We start from the raw sequence: 18,307 nt of genomic DNA, 5'->3' as shown, positions 1-18,307 counted from the left end.
TCCTGACGTCTCCCAGTGGCCCGGGGGGTTGAGGACCGCCTTCCCCGGCCTCTGCTCGGCACCTTTTTCACCAGGCCCCTGCGGAACCTCCCACTGCCCCTCTGCCTGTGTCCAGGCGGACGGTGTTGGTCTCGCCGGCTGCTGAGGCCAGCGCCGGGGCCGCACCTGACGCACAGAGACCGGTGAACACTCTGCGGTCCTGTTGTCGCCAGGAAGCAACAGGTGCCGGGGGGACACCAGGGCCCAGAGCGGAACAGCGCCGGCAGGAGGCGGGGAGGCCGGGGACACGGTGGATGACGGTGTCCCCAGCTTTTGAAAGGGGCATTTGTTTGGTGGCACAGGGACGAGGCTTTCCTGTCAGAATCTTTTGTGCAAAGGCACGTGGAGGGCGGAGCAGATGGCCTGGCCAGACCGGGGAGTCCTCAAGAGCTTCCAGCCCGGACTTAGTGTTTCTCAGGCTCCCTCGTGACTCTGGCGCTGCTGGCCCAGGGACGGCACTTTGAGTAGCTGGGTGCTGCCCGGGAAGACTCACGCCAGTGAGACGTGGCTCCTCCTTCATGAGTCCCTGGGTCCCCAGTGTTGTGTTTTCCAGCCCCGGGTGGGAAATGCCCAAAGCTAAAGTGGGAGTGCCAGGAGTAGGGCCAGGCAGGGGGCCTGCAAGGGAGGCCCCAGGGCCCTTTCTCCATGGGCAGCCCTGGGCCAGGGCCCGGCCAGGGGGCTGCTGTGCAGGTGGAGAAGCTGGCTCGGAGGCCTGTGAGCCCTGGTGGTGGTCGGGGGCAGCCCCAAGACAAAACCCACAGAGAAACTTTTCATTTGAACTGAGCCTGACACCACCTTGCCTTGGGACTTAGGGAAGACCCCCACCACCACCACCACCGTGGGCTGGTTACTCCCTCTCTTTAGAGCTGGGTGCTTGCCTTGCCCTCTTTCTGAGTCCCGGGAGGGGCCTGTCAGGTCCAGGTGGGAGTAGATGCCCCAGAAACTTCTCTTTTCTTCTCTCTAAAGTGAAAGCAGGCAGCCCGAAGGAAGCAGTGAGCGTGGGGGAGGGCCCGAGTCAGAGCTGGCTTCTCAGCTCCTGTTAGCTGTGTGACTATAGCTTAGTCACTTGCCCTCTCTGGGCCTCGTTTTCTTGCCTCTAGCATGAGGTTCCCCAGCGTCGCCCCGCATGGGTGGTGGCTGCTGGACGGGCTGTGCCTGCAAAGCACCTAGCACAGCGAGGAGCCGTGGGAGGCGGGCCGGCAGGGAGAGTGGCCGGAGCCCACGGGACGCCACGGACCACTGGCCTCCGTGAGTCAGCTCGGGCCCAGCCAGGTGACCTGCCCCTGGGACTCGGGGCTTGGGGGGTAAAGCTGCGCCAGTCCCACGCCGCAGCCTGGCTGAGCACCGTCGCTGAGCCGGTCCAACCAGCCCCGTGGGCACCTGAGGCGGGCGGGGAGGAAGGAAGGAAAGCTCCACCGAAACCAGCCTTTATGGGGCGTTCAGCTGTGACAAATGACAAACGTGGCCGGCCTGTGCAGGCGCTGGGCCCCAGGCGTGCGCCAGCCTTGTTGGACAGGGAGGTTGACAAGTATCTGGGAGTGTCCTCAGGACCAGACAGCCAGAGCGAGCCCCGCACAAAGCAGCACCCCAGCCCTGGGAGCGCACAGGACGGCAGCCGTGGTTAAGGGGCCTGTCGCCGCTGCTGAGGCCTCTGTCCTCCCTGCGGTGCCACTGCCGCGTGGTCGGCACCCTCACGATTATGTTACCGTTAGGAGCTGACTGTGCCTCATCACCTCATGCATCCTCTCCCCGCAATGCCACCTGAATGTTCCCCCACTTTACAGATGGGAAACCCCAAGCTCCCCCACCACGTGCTGGTCCTGCCAGAGCCTGGCTGGGCCCTGGGTGCTTGACTTCATGTCCCTTTGGTGTGGGAGGTGCTGGCTGCACCCCATTCACAGTTGGGGAACCGAGGTTCAGACCCCTGGGCTGCTGAGGTTCCAGTGAGGCCCAGCAGGTCCCTGGGGTGAGAAGGGGCAGGGTGGCTGGGCTGCAGCCACTCTGCATGGCCCTGCCAGACACTGTGGGGTCCCGGGGGATGCAGAGTACCCAGCTTGAGGCCCAGTGTCGCCTTCCCGTCTCTGCTGTCAGTAGCAGGTCGGGTCTGTAGCTGTTGTTGTCAGTTTTCTTGTCTAGACGCACAGGTGAGGGCCTGGAGACCATTCCTCCCTCCCAGGTCTGCCCAGGGGCCCTCGGGCCCTCTGTGGGTCTCCTGGTGCTGAGGGGCTGCAGTGCATCCCTCACCCCACAAGCTTCCCCACTTGGGCCTCTGTTCCTCCCGGGGAATTAGCCAGACTCCCCCGCCAGGTTAGGGAATTAGCTCCTACTTCCCTGGGGTGTCCCCACATGACCCTTCTGGCAGACCTTTCCGGCACCCAGCAAGGCAGGAGTGGGCTGGGCAGTGGTGCTGCCCAAGGACCTACAGACTGCAGAGCTGGGGGGTGGCACTGGGTCTGTGCCTCTGGGGTGAAGCCCTCCCCGACCCCTACATGCCATTCAGCGAACACCTGTATGCCCCCACCTTCTCCCACCCCAGCCCCCTGCACCTGGCAGTGGGGATGTGGTCCCCTGGCGCTGGCTTGGCAGGAAGCTGCCATCACCAGACCCCTGCTGAGCATGCCCGGACTTACCCTGGGGAGTGCAGGGTACCCCCTGGTGTTCGCAGAGCAGCCCTAGGAGGTGGGGAGAGGCTGAGCCACCTGGTCACCTGTCCCAGGTAGTGGGGGCCAGGTAGCGCCCTCCAGATGCCATGCCTGCTCCCTCTGGGACGCAGAGGCTGAGGGGGGACTAGCAGGAGCCAAGGCCCCTGAGCATGCCGAGCTGGGGCTCACCTGCTGCTGCAGCCGCTCTTCCCTTCACTTCCCCCTAAACTCCCCTCTAGGACACGGGCCTTTTTCTCAACCAGCAGCCCCTGGGAGAGCGAATGCTGGGGCGGGTGAGAGGGCCTTGGCTGCCTGGCACCAGCCTGACTGTCCCACCCCGGCCGGGGCTGCCCGAGGGTCAGGTGTGCTGGCGGGTCCAGGCCAGTCCTGCCCCGGAGCAGCTGTTGCCGGCCGCCCGATTTTGCCGAATTCCGCCTTGTCCCCTGGGAACCTCTTTTGACTGTTCTCTTCTGGGTGCCCGGTCACTGCCCCTGTGGCCGCAGCTCAGGAAAAGGGGGGGACCGTGCTGTCACAGTGAGGGGATCACTCCCACGGCCCCACGCCCAGAGCAAGAGCCCCCTCCTCGTCACGACCCCCAGGGCTGTCCCCCGCCACCCCGGCTTCTCGCCGCGCGGGTCACTGTTGTTCACGTCAGCGAGGTCCCGGTGTGGTCGTCCTGGCTTTAAGATTTGGGGGAATCTGAAATGCCCCGAGGTAGGATTCTCCTGTCGCGCCCCGGTCAAGCGTGCAGTCGCTCCCGAGTCCTCCGCCCCCTCCAGGCTCCCGGCTCCCTGGACCTGCTGCTCTGGACGAGCCCGCGTGCAGCCATGCCCTCAGCAGCCTGTCTCCGCGGCGCGTCTGCACCCGGCACGGGCAGGCCTGCGTTCCCTTTTATGGCCAAATCCTTCCCGTCACCCCGGCCCACGCTCTTGAGTTTGCAGCCTCCCTGGGGGCAGCTCTGGGATCTCAATCTTCGCACCCGCCATGACGGGCCCGGAGTCCGCTCAGAGGCCCCCACGAGCTGAGCTGAGCAGGGGGTTGCCCTCCGGGCCTCAGCGTCCCCGACCGTAAGGTGGTAGGGGCAGGGCCGGGCCGACCATGCACGCCTGGATCCTTCCAATTCAAACAGACGTCAGTTCCCAGCGCGTGTGGCCCTCGGCTCTGGTCCGCAGCCCGGGTCCCATGAGCATCCCCCCACGGGCTGGTTCTGAGTGACCGAGTGTGGTTCTGGGTGTGCCTCCTTGTTTACCCGGGATGGCCACCCGGTGCCCCAGGCCGCAGCCTGTCACAGAAGGTGAGTAGGAAGCAGGTCCCGAGAACTAAGGACCACCTTGTGTGGGAGGCTCAGGCGAGGGTCTCCCTGGCTCTGTGCCAGCGCCGCCACCCTGCCCAGCGCCAGCGCGTCCGTGTTCAAGACCCGCCCCTCCCCTGCCCGCGTCAGTGGTTTTTTAAACCGCGTTACTGACGTGCAAGGCCCCTCCCCGCGAGCCGCCCTCTGCAGTGCGCGACCCCCAGGCTCTCAGTGTATCTACGGAGATACGTGCTTGGCACTGGGCAATTTGGGGACATTTCCATCATCCCAAAAGTTGCCACCCCTTAGGCTGTCCGTCCCCCTGGCTCCCCTCCCCCGGCGGCCCCTAACGAACTGTGTCTCTCGGGTTAACCTCTTCCACCCGCGTGGAGACGCAGCGCGCCCAGTGGCCTCCCCCTTCTGGCGTCTCTGCCTAGTGTGGGGTCTCACCGCCTCTGTTTTGGAGTGTACCCCTATTTCATTTCCTTCAACGGAGGAATACTGTTCCGTTGCAAGGATGTGGCAGGTTCTGTCCAGTCATTGGCTGGTGCTGGGCTGTTGGAAGCGGTGCTGTGAGCCCCTACTGAGGGAGTCTCCTGGGGAACCTCGCTCCACGCCCCCTGGGGACATGCCTGGGAGTGCAGTCGCCGGGTCACCTGGCAGCTCCACCTTTCACCTGCCACGGGATCGCCAGGCTGTTTCCTGTAGCGCCAGTGTCCATATCTCCTGCTCCGATTCCAGAGCAGCGCTGACCCCTGGGGGTGGGCGCAGAGCCCACGTGGCTGCTTGTGGCTGCGGGTGAATGTCCAGCTCTGTCTGTCAGTCACAAAGACCCTTCGAGCCTCCAGATCCTCCTGCTGATCCAGAGGTTAGAGGAGGAGGCAGATCACACAGAACATTCCAGGCTTTTGTCATAGGCCCTGGGGTGAAAAATGCCACTTGGTATGTGAGGCGACACCACCTGACACTTTCTGTTCTCCTCTCTTCCCGGTGCTCCTGCTCCTGGGGACCCAGCAAGGAGAATTTCAACAACATCCCTGACCTGGAGCTCAACCCCATCCGATCCAAGATCATCCGGGCCTTCTTTGACAACAGGTGGGCCTCTCCCTGCACCGGCTCTACAGCGGTGGCCTGGGTCTGGGGAGCACTTGGCCCTGGGACGTCTCATGGAACTCGTGTTCTCAGGGCACCCCCTTACAACAGGGCGGTACCAGGGAGGTATTGGGGGTGCAGGTGGGGACCAGACGGTTCTGGATCCAGAGCTGGGAGGCAGTGGGGAGCTCACCCAGTCTCTCCAGGCCTCTGCCCTGGTTAGCTCCAACTGTGTAACAGGCTGCCCCCCAGATTTAGCGATTTTTAAATAGTTCATGTGGTCATGTTGCTGTGGACCAGGCCTGGGGTGCAGACTAACTGGGTTCTCGGGCCCAGAGTCGTGGCACGGTGTCATCTAAAGGCTCGCTGGGGGCGCTCTCCACGCTCACTCACCTGTAGGCAGGTCTGGGCTCCCTGGCTGTGGGTGGCCGGCTCGGGCCACAGGGCCCTGTACCTGGCAGTCAGCGGCCCCTAAGGCGAGACTTCCAGATGAGAGAGAGAGGGGTGGCTGGGCACCTGCGGTACAGGGCACCTCTTTTGGTGATCTGACCGCACGAGGGGCTCCCCCTCACATCTGCTGTGTTGGCAGCGAGCCCCTAGATCTCCCCCGCACTTGGAGAGGGACCGCATGGGGCAGGAAGACCAAGAATCAGGGGTCTTTGGGTCTGTGTGGGGGTCCTCTGTTTGCTCATGTATAAAATGGGGGTCACAGCAGCATCTGCCTCCACATTTGCTGTAGGTTGCGCCGAGATGGCGCATGTTAGGGCACAGGTTAACTATTATCTGGTCATAGCCCCAGCTTACAGATGGGGAAACTGAGGCACAGAGAGGGGCGCCGTGGGCAGCATCCCAGAGCGGAGGCTCAGACCAGGCTTATGCTCCTGGCTGCCCAGCGTGGCTGGGGTTGACTGGGTGGAGACGCGCCCGTGAGGCTGTGGCAGGGTGGGTGGGCTCCCTGGGCTTCTGGGGCGTGTGGACCAACACAGCAGGGCGGACGGTCCCCTTGCCCCAGTGGGTCCAGCTCAACACCCTGCGCCTGCGTCTGCGGAGGTGGCTGAGACAGAGGGAGAACAGCAGGAAGAGGAAGGAAGGGAGGCAGGTGGGCACCTCACAGTCACGGGACTGGTGGGGAGTTTCCTGTTGGGTTTTGACTTGTGTGAGCCTGAACTGCTCAGCTCTGGTTCTGCCAGGACTTGGGAGACCCCAAGTAAGATGTTGAGCCTCCCTGAGTGGGGTGAGGTGTGGGATAGGCGGTCCTTGGGCAGCCCCTGGAAGGTGCAGAGGCCTCCTCCGGGGCTTGCGGGGTTGTGACCTGGGCAGAGTGTGACAGAGGGGGACGTTGAAACAGCCTGCGAGGACCCCAGGCAGGGGAGTGTGGCCAGAAGGGGTGGTAAGACCCAGCGGGGTGGCTGAGACCAAACGCTGGGGGTTACCCCAGAGCCGGGGGAGCCTATGAAGGCAGCAGGCATGGGGCGCGTGGCAGCATGGAGTGCAGGGTCGGAGGGTCCTGCAGGGGCTGCTGGAGCCTGGGCCAGGCTGTGGAGGAGCCAGGAGAGCAGCGGGGACCCCAGAGAGACAGGTGAAGGGAGATGGGGTCATGGGGAGCACCCTGAGGGGCCCCAGGGTCTGGTGGGAAGGGCACCTCATGATGTGCCTGCTTTAGGGGGCACAGTTGGGTCCCAGGTAATGGTGTGAGATGATGAGCTAGAGGTGAAGGGCAGTGGCCCGGTGCAGGTGGTGGGAACACCCCTGTGAGCCCCGGGGGCCACGACCTCAGCAGCCGACCAGGGAGCAAAGGAGGTCATGGAGCAGGGAGGGTTAAGGAAGGGGCCTGGCCTGGACCCAGAACAACTTGGGAGTCTGCAGCGAAGGTCCTAAAACCCCTTTGTACCTCTTCCTGGAAGCTCTCAGGAGGTGGCAAGAGTTCTTCGGAGCAGGGGCTGGAGAGGGACTTTCTTTTCAAGAAATAGCAGCGTCAGCTTGGCTTCCCAGGACCCTGCAGGAGCAGGACAGTGCGCCCAGAAGCTAGTCTGGGCGGGCAGTTGGATGGGGGTCCGTGCCCATCTGCAAGGGCTCCCTTCCTCACAGCATCATCAGAAAGTCAAGGAAGCCAAAATGTGCACCAAGTGGGCATTTTTGCAAAAAGAGTGACAGCTGCCTTACTTTCGTGCTGGCATGAGCCTGGCCGTGGGGCCCCACTTTGGAAATGGGGGTGGAGAGCAGGTGCGGCTGGCTCCAGGTGCTGTCCTGGTTTCCTTGGCATCTGGACTCTTTAGAGACCACCGTGGTATGAGGAGGGGAAGGGCTCCCTCTCCCCCCAGGTGGGTCCTGACATCGAAGCAGGCTGGGTGGGTCTTGGCCTTCCCTGAGAGGGACACATGCTCTGCTTTCCCAGAGGCCCTATCGCAGTTTCCCCGGGGCTAATCTTAATCCCTCCGCTGCAGCCAAAACCACTGGGGTAGGACGCGTGACCCAGCTGCAGTGCAAGTAGCCCCAGAGAAGCCTGATAAGTGCGGGCGCTATTTTTATGTCTGCAAATTTGGTCTGTGCCCCTGGCAGCAGGAACTTGGAGATTATTAAAAATGTGTTGGGGGGAGCAGTGTGAGCTCTGTAAGCCAGGAGGCCTTTAAGGGGAGGTTGGAAGACCCCCTCAAAGGGTAGGGTCTTCTGAGTCTGAGGAAGCCACAGCCTCACAGTCCACCTTGCCTGGTCCAGGCTCCTCCCTTCCTGGAGACTCCCCTGGAACGGCAAGTTGGGAACCGGAACCTTGGGGACCTCTCATGTGCGGGCACACCGCAGGGGCAGTTGGTATTTCAGAGGGCGCAGACGGGGCCCTAAAGAGAAACTGCAAACTTAGTCCTTCCAACCAAGGTCCAGTGTGGGCCCGGCGTCAGTGAACAGCCCCGACCCTCAGCCGGCAGTGGGGGCTGGAGCCAGAGGCGGGGGACACAGCTCCCCAGCTGCCCTCACGCCGGCCCGGTGAAGTCAGGGGGCCTGGCGGTGGAGGGTCAGGAGCCTGTGTTAGCTTGGGGCGCCCTGCAGGCTGTGTCGCCTCACTGGTCCCCACTGGGGAACGGTGCAATTTCTACTTCTCATGAAATGCTGTTATTGTATCCCACCCCACCCCCATTTTCCAGGATTTGGCCCTCAGGCCACAGTTTGCTGACTCCTGAGCTTCCCTCACCAACAGCTGTGCAGTCGCCTCCCCCCCAGACCCCCAAATCCATCCCACCCCTCGGTGAGCCCTGGAAGGGCAGTGCAGAGGCTGGTGCTCGAGCCAGGCCAAGGGGGCAGGTGGTCACAAAAGGACAAGATCCAGTCGTTGATTCCTTCCCACCCCCACCCCCGGTCGCCCCCGTAGGAACCTGCGCAGGGGGCCCAGCGGCCTGGCTGACGAGATCAACTTCGAAGACTTCCTGACCATCATGTCCTACTTCCGGCCCATCGACACCTCCATGGACGAGGAGCAGGTGGAGCTGTGCCGGAAGGAGAAGCTGAGATGTGCGTGTCCCCGCCCCTCCCCCGCCCGCTGTCCCCCAGGTCCTGCTGCAGAGGAGGGAGGGGCAGGCCCACCAGCCCTCGGCCTTGGGGGCCTGGTCCCCGTTGACAGCACCGGGGAAGGGCCTTGTTGGTGCGTCTCTTGCCACCTGGGTTGCAGCGTGGTGGTCTCCTCGTGAGCCCCCCGGGGGTCCCCTGGGAAGGGAGGGTTTGGGGCAGTGTGGAAAGAGCGAGGCCCTTAGTTCGGACAGGTTCCCGCTGAGCGGCCGTGGGGCCTCGAGCCGGACAGAGGGGGCTGGCTGCTTCTGGCCCCGTGAGATGGCCCCGGCCGGGCCTGGGCGCAGGGGTGCCCCGAAAGCTCGTCTCCGCTGTTCCCCAAGCATGAGCCACTGGGGTCATAGGAGGGGCCCTGGGCTCCTAGCACGCTTGGAGGTCGTGGGCTGGCAGGTGGCGCCGGGCCCCAGGGTGCCTGGTGTCACTTCTGTCTCCTGACGCTCCACCAGCCGGGCTGGGCGTCCCAGGCCCTCCGATGCCCCGAGGGCCAGGCGTGCTTGGGGCCACACCCCCCTCCCCTCCCCCCACCCCTGCCCCAGGTCAGGGGCCACGGGGGCTGTGGGGTGGACTGACTCTAGTGGGACCCCCGGCTTCCCCATCCCTGCCGGGGTGCAGTGGGCAGACACTTCTGCTTCCGCATTGAGCTGTGGCAGGCTGGCCCGTGAGTGGGCTCGGGCGACCCTGGCCTCGCGGGGCCGTGGGAGGGCGGGAGGAAAGCAGGTCTGCCAAGTCCTGTCGGTGCTGGACAAAGGCTCGCACAGGGGCTAAGGGGAGCTGGAGGCGGAGCCGGTGCCAGAGGTCACCCCTTGGGCCCCCGGCTTCTGCTGGGCTGCGGGTGATGTGGGCCCCGGAGCAGCGTGGGCGTCGCCGGGAGGGAAATAGCCGGCGAAGCCCCTGGTGCCTGGCGGGAGGGGCCTGCGGGGGCCATGGTGGCGGCCGCCCTCTTGCGTTGTCCTGAACGAGTCTTTGAAACAGCAGTGGCTTGGCTTCGTGTCAGGGAGGGAGCTCAGCGTCCAGGCAGCTGGGCCCAGCCTGCCCGCCCTGAGAGGCTGTGGTGGTTCCCACTGGACAGACAGGGAGACCACGGCTGCTGCGGGAAGTGCGGCCGCCCGGCAGCCGCCAGCAGAACTGGTCCGTCTGGCCTCAAGGCCTTTGTTCTTGGCCCCTGTGGCTTTGGCGTTTGGCTTTCACTGTTGGGGTTTTCTTTGCCCGGTTTGAGGTAGGCAGGGAAGATTGGGGGGCCCGGGCCAGGGCTCCCCTCCCTGCCTGCCTGACGGCCCTCTCCCCTCTGCCACCCCCAGTTCTGTTCCACATGTATGATTCGGACAGCGACGGCCGCATCACCCTGGAAGAATATCGAAATGTAAAGTATGCTCCTCTGCCTGCCGGGGCTCCTGCCCCCCTCATCCCGGGCCTGGAGGGAGCCCCAGGTGACGGGTGCTGCCTCTCCTGCAGGTAGTGGAGGAGCTGCTCTCGGGGAACCCCCACATCGAGAAGGAGTCTGCCCGCTCCATCGCCGACGGGGCCATGATGGAGGCCGCCAGCGTGTGCGTGGGGCAGATGGTGAGCACTGCTGGGGGACGGGTCCCCAGAAACTGCTTTTTTTTAAAGATTTATTTATGCATTCGAGAGCTGGGGTACAGGCCAGAGGTGGGGGGGGGGGCGGGTTGAGAGGATTCACCAGAGACAGAGTGGGGGACAGAACAGGCAGACTGACTGAAATACACTGCTGAGGGGAGCAAGAGGCAAGTCAGGGGAGGTCTGCTGTGCCATGTGGGTAGCTCCCTGGCTGGCAGGGGATCGAACTCGTGCTGCAGTGGCTGCGGATAACTTCATAGGTTGCATCTTAACCTCTTGTGCCACCAGGGAGGCCCAGAAGCCGCCTTTGGATGCTAACCCCCCCCCCCCCCTGCATGCCTTGCTCTGGAAGGTCCAAGAGCGTAGACATGACACTGAGCCCTGTTTGCTGCCCTTACCAGCCGGGCACGAGCTCAGACCTCACTGTTCTCTGCCTCACCAGGAGCTGGGTCCGGAGTCCCTGCCCCGGAGAGCCTGCCGGCCAGGAGGGCCTCCCCTCTGGCTCCTGGTTTTGGAATGACTGAGGCTCCAGGCCCCTTGGGATTGGGGTTCCCAACAGTGCAGTGTTTCCCTGCCAGAACTGCCGTGGGTGCCCCAAGCCTGTCACGGGGCGGGGGCGGGGCAGCCCTCAGGGCCAGGGGGCCGCAGTCATTTTATTGGGGTGTTTTATGTCTGCTCAGGCCCGGGCGAGGCTGTGGTGAAACCACCCCGCTCAGCAAATCAGCTGCCGCAGAGAGCCGTGACCGACTGGGGAGCGGGGATCCCCACCGCCGGGGTGTTTAGCCCGAGTCTCATTTGATTTAATTACACTCTCCTCCTTCAAATTGCTCCTCGGCCCACTCCAGCTTCAATTGGCGACAGTTTTCTTAATTTGCTGCTGTAGAATTGCTGGCAGCTGGCAGCTGCCGCTCTGCATAAAGTCAGCGCCACCACCGAGGCGGCGGCAGCGGCTCGGCCTTGGGCTACGCTGGCCCTGGCGTCCTGCAGTGCAGGGGCGGCCTCCGAGCTCGTGGGGTGACTGCCTGGCTCCACGCGGACCCGATAAACACCGGCGAGCCGCACACGGGGCCGAGGGCGGCCGTGTCGGTCCAGTGCCCGTGGCCTCAGAGGACACAGTGCCCTGCCTGTGCCCCGGGCCAGGGACAGCCGTCCATCCCCCTCTAATGGACTCGCCCCGTGCCTGCTGACGGGGCGAGGCTGCCTCTGAGTGCCCTCCCGGGACAGGCCTCTAGCTCGAGCAGCGGCTCCTTTGCTCGGGTCTGGGTCTCAAGCCCCTGTGCCCGCACCGGGTGCCCGCCCTGCAGCTTGGGCCTCACCCCATGGGGTCTTGTCCACATGGCTCTCCCCAACAGCCCCAGGAAGCTGGGGGAGCCCCCAGGGAGAGGGAGAGTAGAGAGCAGGGCACCCCAGGGACCAGGGCTGGCCCAGGCAGCTGAGAACTGGTGGTTTTCATAAAATCAGAAAATAGATGACTTGTTTTAAAAAATACGTGTGTGTCTGTGTGTGTGTGTGTGTGTGTGTAAAGAAGATATGTATGTGTAGAGATGTATGCATGTGTAGAGATGTATGCATGTGTAGAGATGTATGCATGTGTGTATATATATATATATATAAGAAGAAAGCAGAGAGGGTGGCCTGGGAGCACCAGCCAGCTCCGCGTAGCCAGCCGGACCAGCAGCCCGGCCCTGGCGCCCCTCAGCAGCCTCGTGTGAGACGTGGGAGTGAGAACAGAAGCGGCGGGGGCTGGCGTGAGGCCGGCACAGCCGCTGTTCAATGCTGACATTTGTGAGGCATCGGAGAGGCCCTGGCACACGGCAAGCACTTGCTGTCTTCTTAGGCGCACCAATTTCAGAGATGCACAAAAGGGAAACTGAGGCACTGCCTGCCGTCATCCTCAGTCCCCTAACAGGCGTCACCCCTGGGGGTTCCCCTTCCTGGAGAGGGACCGGCATGCACCCGCCCCGTGGTGCCTGTCCCCTGGTTTGCATTTTCCCTGCTTTTCCTCCTTGGGCGCTGACCCCGTCCACCTGCAGGGGAGGTGGGGGCGTCAGTCCAGGGCCACCGCGGCGTGTGTGGCCTTCGTCCCCCTCTGCACCCTGCTGTCTGTGTCTCGGCCTTTTCCTAACCGTCACGGGGACATGGACCCCTTCTTAGTGGCCACGTGCTAATGGAACTCACGGGCGGCCAGGACTTACGCAGCCGGCCTGCCAGGATGCACTGTCAGAGAGTGTGCTGCGGGAAGGGGTGGGGTTTGGAGCCTGAGAGTAGCAGCAAAAGGTCCCCTGACTGCCTCAGGAGGTCCTGTGTGCCAGAGCAGGCTGGTGGCTGGCACCTTGGCCACCGGCGGGTGAGCGGCCCCAGCCAGAAGGCCTCAGGGTGGCTCACTGGGCGAGTGTCCCCCTCCTGGGAGCTGAAGGGGATCCTAGCGGGTGCTGGCAGGAGCAGGTTGGGACCCGGGGAGAAGTGGCCATGTGGGGAGGGGGTGGCCCATCCCCCTTCATCTTCTGCCTCCTCTCTGGGGGCGCAGGTGGGGCCATCTGAGCCCACACCCTCAAGCAAGTGGACGTTGGCATTCAGGGTGGCTGGCCAGGAGCCGGAGGCCAACAATCCAGAATGCTCCCCCTCTGCCATGGTTCCCCCTGATCAGCCTGCCCTCTGTGTGGGGGGTCTGGGGGGCATGGGGAGGCAAGTGTCCTGGCGAAGCCGCTCACCCTGCCCTGTGCTCTGTCCCCAGGAGCCTGACCAGGTGTACGAGGGGATCACCTTCGAGGACTTCCTGAAGGTGGGTGCCTGGGCTGAGTTGAGGCTGGAGGGGGACCTCCCCCCCCATCAGGAGACCAGCGGGGTCAAATCTGGGCTTGGCCTTTGAAACCGTTTAAACTGGCTTTACTTCGTTTGTTGAAGGGGCGATATTCACGGTGGAAAGCGTTTTGTGCCTTTCATACAACAGGGCAGACCCAGCAAACCCCGCTTGTCCTGCATGTGCCCCTGGCCCCCCTCCCAGACACGCCGGGGTTCTGGAAATGCCCTCTGCCCACACGAGCACCACACTGGGGCCGGCTGGTGCGCTCCTGCCCCTGCTCTTCCCTTACGAGCCCTGTAGACCCGCTTCTAAAGGGCCGCCCTCCGGGGCCTCTGGCCTCCCTTCCCGTGACCAGCTTGCAGCGGGTTAGGAACTGGGCCCGCCTCTGCTGCTCAAAAACCCATGGCAGGGAGCTGACCCCAGCCAGGCCCTGAGCACCTCAGTAGTTCTGGCTACCTAAGAAGTTGGGGGTCAGGACTCAGGGGTCCCCAGTCCAGCCTCTGACCCACCTGACCCCAGACTGTCACAGCCTAGAGAGGCAACTGGACTGGGCGCCCACTCCAAGTCCCTACCACCAGCCTCTCTAGTCCTGAGCAAATTGGGGAGCAGAAACGGGGGGGGCACGTTGGTGGCACAAGGTGGCCATGATGGAGAGACTGGAGGGACTGCCAGGCTGGAGGTGGACACCTTCATCCCTCCATGACAGCCCTCTGTGCCCAGCCTGGGCAGGATAGGATGGATTTCTTTTTTGCCCAAGAACCAGCTTCCCCTGGAAGGCTGGTCCCCAGCCTGTCTGTGCATCCACGGGGGTGCTCTCCTGACCAGCGCCCCTCCCCTTCCCCAAGCCCTACCTGCCACCTGCCCTCTGCTGCCACCTGGCATTTAGCAGGTGTCTTTGCCTGGGAATGTCTCTCCTGGAACCAGATCTGTTTTCCCTGCATCCCCACAGCACCCATGCAGGTGCAGGGCCCGGGGCACCAAGGTTACCCCTGGGCACCGGGGGAGTCCGACTTTCCCCCACTTCCAGCCCCGAGAGGCTGCAGGTGGCAGCTTGGGAGTTGGAAGTTCTTACCTAAGCAGGGAGACAGGGACTAGTCTCCTACTGCGCCCCCCATTCCTGTGCGCGCCCTCGGTGTCTCTCCGTCCGGGCCCTCTTGGGCCCTGAGTGGCTGTGGAGCAGGCGCGCGAGGGCCTTTGTAGTGTGAGGTCGCCTGGGGGCCTCGGTGTGCACTCGGGCCTGGCCGGGAGGGTCTGACAGCTGCGCCGGCTCCTGGTGTGTGGCATGGACTCGATTTCTGGATAGAAATGACCTTTCTTGGGCTCGAGCTGGGCTGTAAACACGGGTGGCCTCTTATCCCAAGGAGGCCACAGAGACCAAGCTCCTGTGGCCGCCTGAGGGACAGCAGTGGCTTGACGCGACTCAGCGCTCGGGTAGCAGTTCAGAGAGAGCCTTGCTGGATCCTGGCATTTGAGGCCCCCCCCCCCCCCAGCGGGCAGCACAGGTGGAGGCCTCCTCCCATGTCACATTTTAAGGGTGAAAAGGAGGTTTCATGGGGTTAAAGAATTTGCATGAAAATCACTGAGCCTGAAGTGGGTGGGAGTCAAATGACTTGGAGGAGGCGCTTGGATGCGTACTTGGTAACAACTCGCTGTGGCAGTCTCAGAGACTCCAAATGTCAGAGCCAAATTAGCCAGCAGGGAGGCAGATGGAAGCGCTTCTTCCCGGCTGAGCGCGCAGCCTCCAAACGCGGGCCCTCTGCTCCTCACCTGCCGCCACCCTGGGGGGGGGGGAACTGGCCGGGGTGCCCGGAGGCTCCCTGACCAGCACCCCCGTCTGTCCCAGATCTGGCAGGGCATCGACATCGAGACCAAGATGCACGTGCGCTTCCTCAACATGGAAACCATCGCCCTCTGCCACTGACCCGCCGCCACCGGGGAGAGGGGGCGCCTGGCCCCGCCCCCCGCCGCCCCCCCCCTGCACCTCCTGTAAATAGTCCACACGCCCCCGCGGCCTGGTTTCCCTGTGGGGTACGGAATGTGGCACTTGCTGTTTTTATCTCTAATAAAACGAGAAAGGGGTTTGTTAACGCACCCGGCTCCTGTCTGTTCCTAACGTGCACGCGGGTGTCCTGGCCGTGGGGCGGCACCAGGCCGAGGGGGAGCAGCGACCGCCGGATGGCCAGAGGTTTGCAAGGAGGGGAGCCCCCTCCCCACCCTTCTTGTTGGTTTGTTCCAGCTGAAGTGTCTGCTGTTTTCCCTGCAGAAGTGCCGGGAGTTCCTCTCAGTCCTAGGCAGGAAGGCCGGCCAGGCAGCCCCGTGCTCCCGGGGCCAGGGCTGTCCCGAGTGCTCGCTGGACAGACGGCGGCCGCGAGGAGACCCGCGGGCCCTGCGCCTGGCACGGTGTGGCCGCAGCTCGCTTGGCGCTGCTGTGCTCCAGCCCCTCCCAGCAGCGCGGGGAAGGAGCCTGGCCCTGCGGGGAGGGCACAGCCCAGGTAAGCTGCTCGCAAACTGCCCGTCGTCACCTGCTTGGGGGACAGGCTGTGGTGGGGACAAGGAAACAGGCGGTCGCCTCGGTTGGTGGCTGTGGCCCCGGTGGAGATTGCTGAGCCGGCCTGTCTGGGGCCCCAGGACCCCGTGACTCGCCCCGGGCTTGGTGGCGAAGGTGCTGGACGCCACTGTCACGGGGGTCACTGGGGTCACTGGTCGCTGCTGGGGCTCAGGCCACCCGCGGCCACGTGTCCCAAGTGCTCAGTTCCTTTGATGGAGGCTCCTGAGCGCCTCTAGCCTTCGAGGACGTTCTGCTAACTGGCAGCTGCTTTCCCGGTTCCCCATTCTTCCTTGTGACTGAGGCGTCGCTGGGCTCAGGACTGGAAACTGGGGGGTGGGGGGCACATCCCCAAGACTTCCCTTCTCCCTGACCCCGCACCCCAGTTTCCTTCCCCAGAGGCACCAACGCAGCCGTCTGAGATCTCCGCAGAGCCGTGCCACGCGCGTGGAGCAAGCACACAGGCGCACTGTCCCCCCACACCCCGCTTTTCGTAAACGGCGAAAGCGCAGGCTTAAAGGTCTTCTTTGTGGAGCTGCGGGTGGAAAGTACTCAGAGGACCTGACTCCAGGAGCATTTGCTCTGCGCAGCCTCCCCTCCGGGGGCTCCATTGGAGAGGTTCAGGCATGTCTTTGGGTGCAGCCTGCACCTGGCACTGTCCTCGCAGCCGGTGACGCGTGACCCTAGCCTGACACGGAACCCGGAGGCGGCCCCGCCGAGCCTGTTCTGGGCTGGGTGAGGGGGCCTCATCTCTGGCCTGGCGACCCGGCCTGGACGCCTGCCTGTGGGCATTCAGCACAGCCTGTATCCGGGGGCACAGGAGGCAGAAACGCCCCTCCAAGCCCCAGCACTGTGCTGCTCGAGTGTTCAGCCCAGGGGTCTCTGCTCCTGTCCCCAAGCAAGAGCCCCAGGATGACTCAGGTGCTCGTGGAAGATCGCGTCTTAGCAGGCGCGTCCCTGCTCACGGCACAGGGGCGCGTCGTGGATGTTGCTTAGGGTGAGGTCAGAGCCGAGGCATTTAAGCACCACGCAGCAGATCAGGGGTTAAAGGCAGGCGTGGAGGCGCCGCGTGGACAGTGTGGATGGCAGGGGCCCAAGGGTGGCACCAGGGGGTGGCAGTGGAGTTTGGCGAGCACGCGCGACCCGGGAGAGGAGAGGCTGGTGTCGGCGTCCGTGGGTCAGCACAGGGCAGGGCGGGCCGGGGCCTGCGCGCCCGGGCACCGGGGCTGTGGGCCTGAACCCCGAGCACAGGTCCCCGCAGGCCAAGCCGGCCTTCGTGCTGACAGGCGGAAGGCCCTGTCTCGGGCGGCCTCGGGCGGCGGGGAGGCAGGCTGAGGTGTCCGCAGCCGCTTGGCGGCCCGCCCTGAACTGAAAAGATGTTTTGATGTTGGAAGTGGCAGGTGCGGGTGAGGGCAGCGGCGCTGCGTCCTACCCCGGGGTGCCCCGTGCCCGGGGAGAGACTAGTTCTGAAAACTAAGCCGCTGCCGCGGTTTCCTGGGGAAATGGGACGTGACCTCTCTCTGCTCCCCGCCTCGGCAGCTGTGCGGATCGTCTTGCTCACGCCCCGGGCTTCCTGGCTGCCGTCAGGCGGAACCTGGAAAGTCGCTGGCCCGGCCGGCGGGGGAGGTCTGGGACGAGTGGCGCCCTGGGCGCAGTGTCCAGCGACACCCTGCAGCCTGGCGGGGGGTACATCCTCCACCCCCGCCCCCGCCTGGGGACGAGATGGCGCAGCCCGTGACTGGCACTGCCACTGTAGACCCAGATTTTCTGGGACTCTCCCAATTTGCCTCTGCTTTGTTCGTTTCAACAAAGGCAGTTCACCAGTGCCAAGCTTTTGAGGGATCGTCCCTCTGCCCCGTGTGCCGAGCTTCAGCGTGGGAGCTGTGGCCGCGGAGGGCACACATGGGGCCCCCGGGCCGCCCCTGTCTCGTGGCTTGAAGCCTTGAGCCAGAGCTCCCCTGAAACAGCCACTGAAGTGCAACTCCTTCAGGCTGCTGCCCAGTCCCTGAGGGTGTCCGCTCCTGCCGCAGAGCAGGGCTGTGGCCTTCACCTGGCACCCGCGGCCCCGGGGCTAGGTACAGGGTGGTGGTTTTCTCACTTGGTCATTCGGGGAGTGACTGGGGTGAGCTATTAGTTGGTGCAGACCTGCTCCTACAAACGGGCAGGTCAGTTCCCCCCCAGTTGAGTGGGGGCTGCGGCTCTGCAGGGCGAGGAACCGGAGTGGCTCAGAGAGCGCTGCCGCCGCCGTGCCCAGGAAGGATCTTCTGGTTGCCCAGACCCTGAGCCAGTGCAGCCAAGCCCTCCCGCCCCTGTGAGGCCACCGAAGCGGGCAAAGTGTTTGCTTTGAAACAGGCAAGTGACAAATCAAACAAGTGTTTGTCAACAGCCTGCCTTCCATCAGGAATCACGCCTGTGACCAAACGGTGAGCAGACGTCGAGGTGAAGTCAAATATCTGGAGGAAGCGGGTAGTCCGCGCCCTGAAACGGCTGAGGCGATGGAGGAGGCCGAGAGGGTGCTTCGGGCCCGCGGGGTGGCGGGGGAGGTCAGGCGTCTCTCGGCATCTTCGTCCGCTTGCCAGCGGGCCCATTAACAGTGGGACTCAGTCCTCCATTGCCAGATGATGGGGGAAAGTCTGCAGAACTCAGCCTTTGGATGTGAAAAGGATACGTCCATTTGGTAGGTTTACAAAGGGCTACGTAATGGAAATCTAACTTGAGAAGCTCTGGGGAAATGCCCTGCAGCCACGTTAAACATGAATTATGGA

The 18,307-nt window shown here is 63.9% G+C and overlaps 1 protein-coding gene across 2 annotated transcripts in view; it reads left to right on the top strand.

Moving 5' to 3' along the window:
* The window catches only part of TESC (tescalcin), a 34,122-nt gene extending 19,149 nt beyond the window's left edge, over positions 1–14,973 (top strand). Inside the window, exons 3-8 of one of the 2 annotated variants that reach the window (XM_084254314.1) lie at positions 4,987–5,067; positions 8,426–8,565; positions 9,918–9,979; positions 10,072–10,179; positions 12,929–12,976; positions 14,841–14,973. In XM_084254314.1, coding sequence (XP_084110440.1) covers positions 4,987–5,067; positions 8,426–8,565; positions 9,918–9,979; positions 10,072–10,179; positions 12,929–12,976; positions 14,841–14,918 — 517 coding nt within the window. In that variant the 3' untranslated portion in view covers positions 14,919–14,973. The remainder of the gene's footprint in view (positions 1–4,986; positions 5,068–8,425; positions 8,566–9,917; positions 9,980–10,071; positions 10,180–12,928; positions 12,977–14,840) is intronic. The other variant, XM_084254315.1, reaches the window with a different exon arrangement.
* Positions 14,974–18,307: the final 3,334 nt, after the last annotated feature.

This window comes from Talpa europaea, assembly GCF_964194135.1.
Source record: "Talpa europaea genome assembly, chromosome: 14".
NCBI classification, from domain to species: domain Eukaryota; kingdom Metazoa; phylum Chordata; class Mammalia; order Eulipotyphla; family Talpidae; genus Talpa; species Talpa europaea.
The sequence above is the reverse complement of the archived record's forward strand: the minus strand, read 5'-3'. Positions and strand labels throughout refer to the sequence as shown.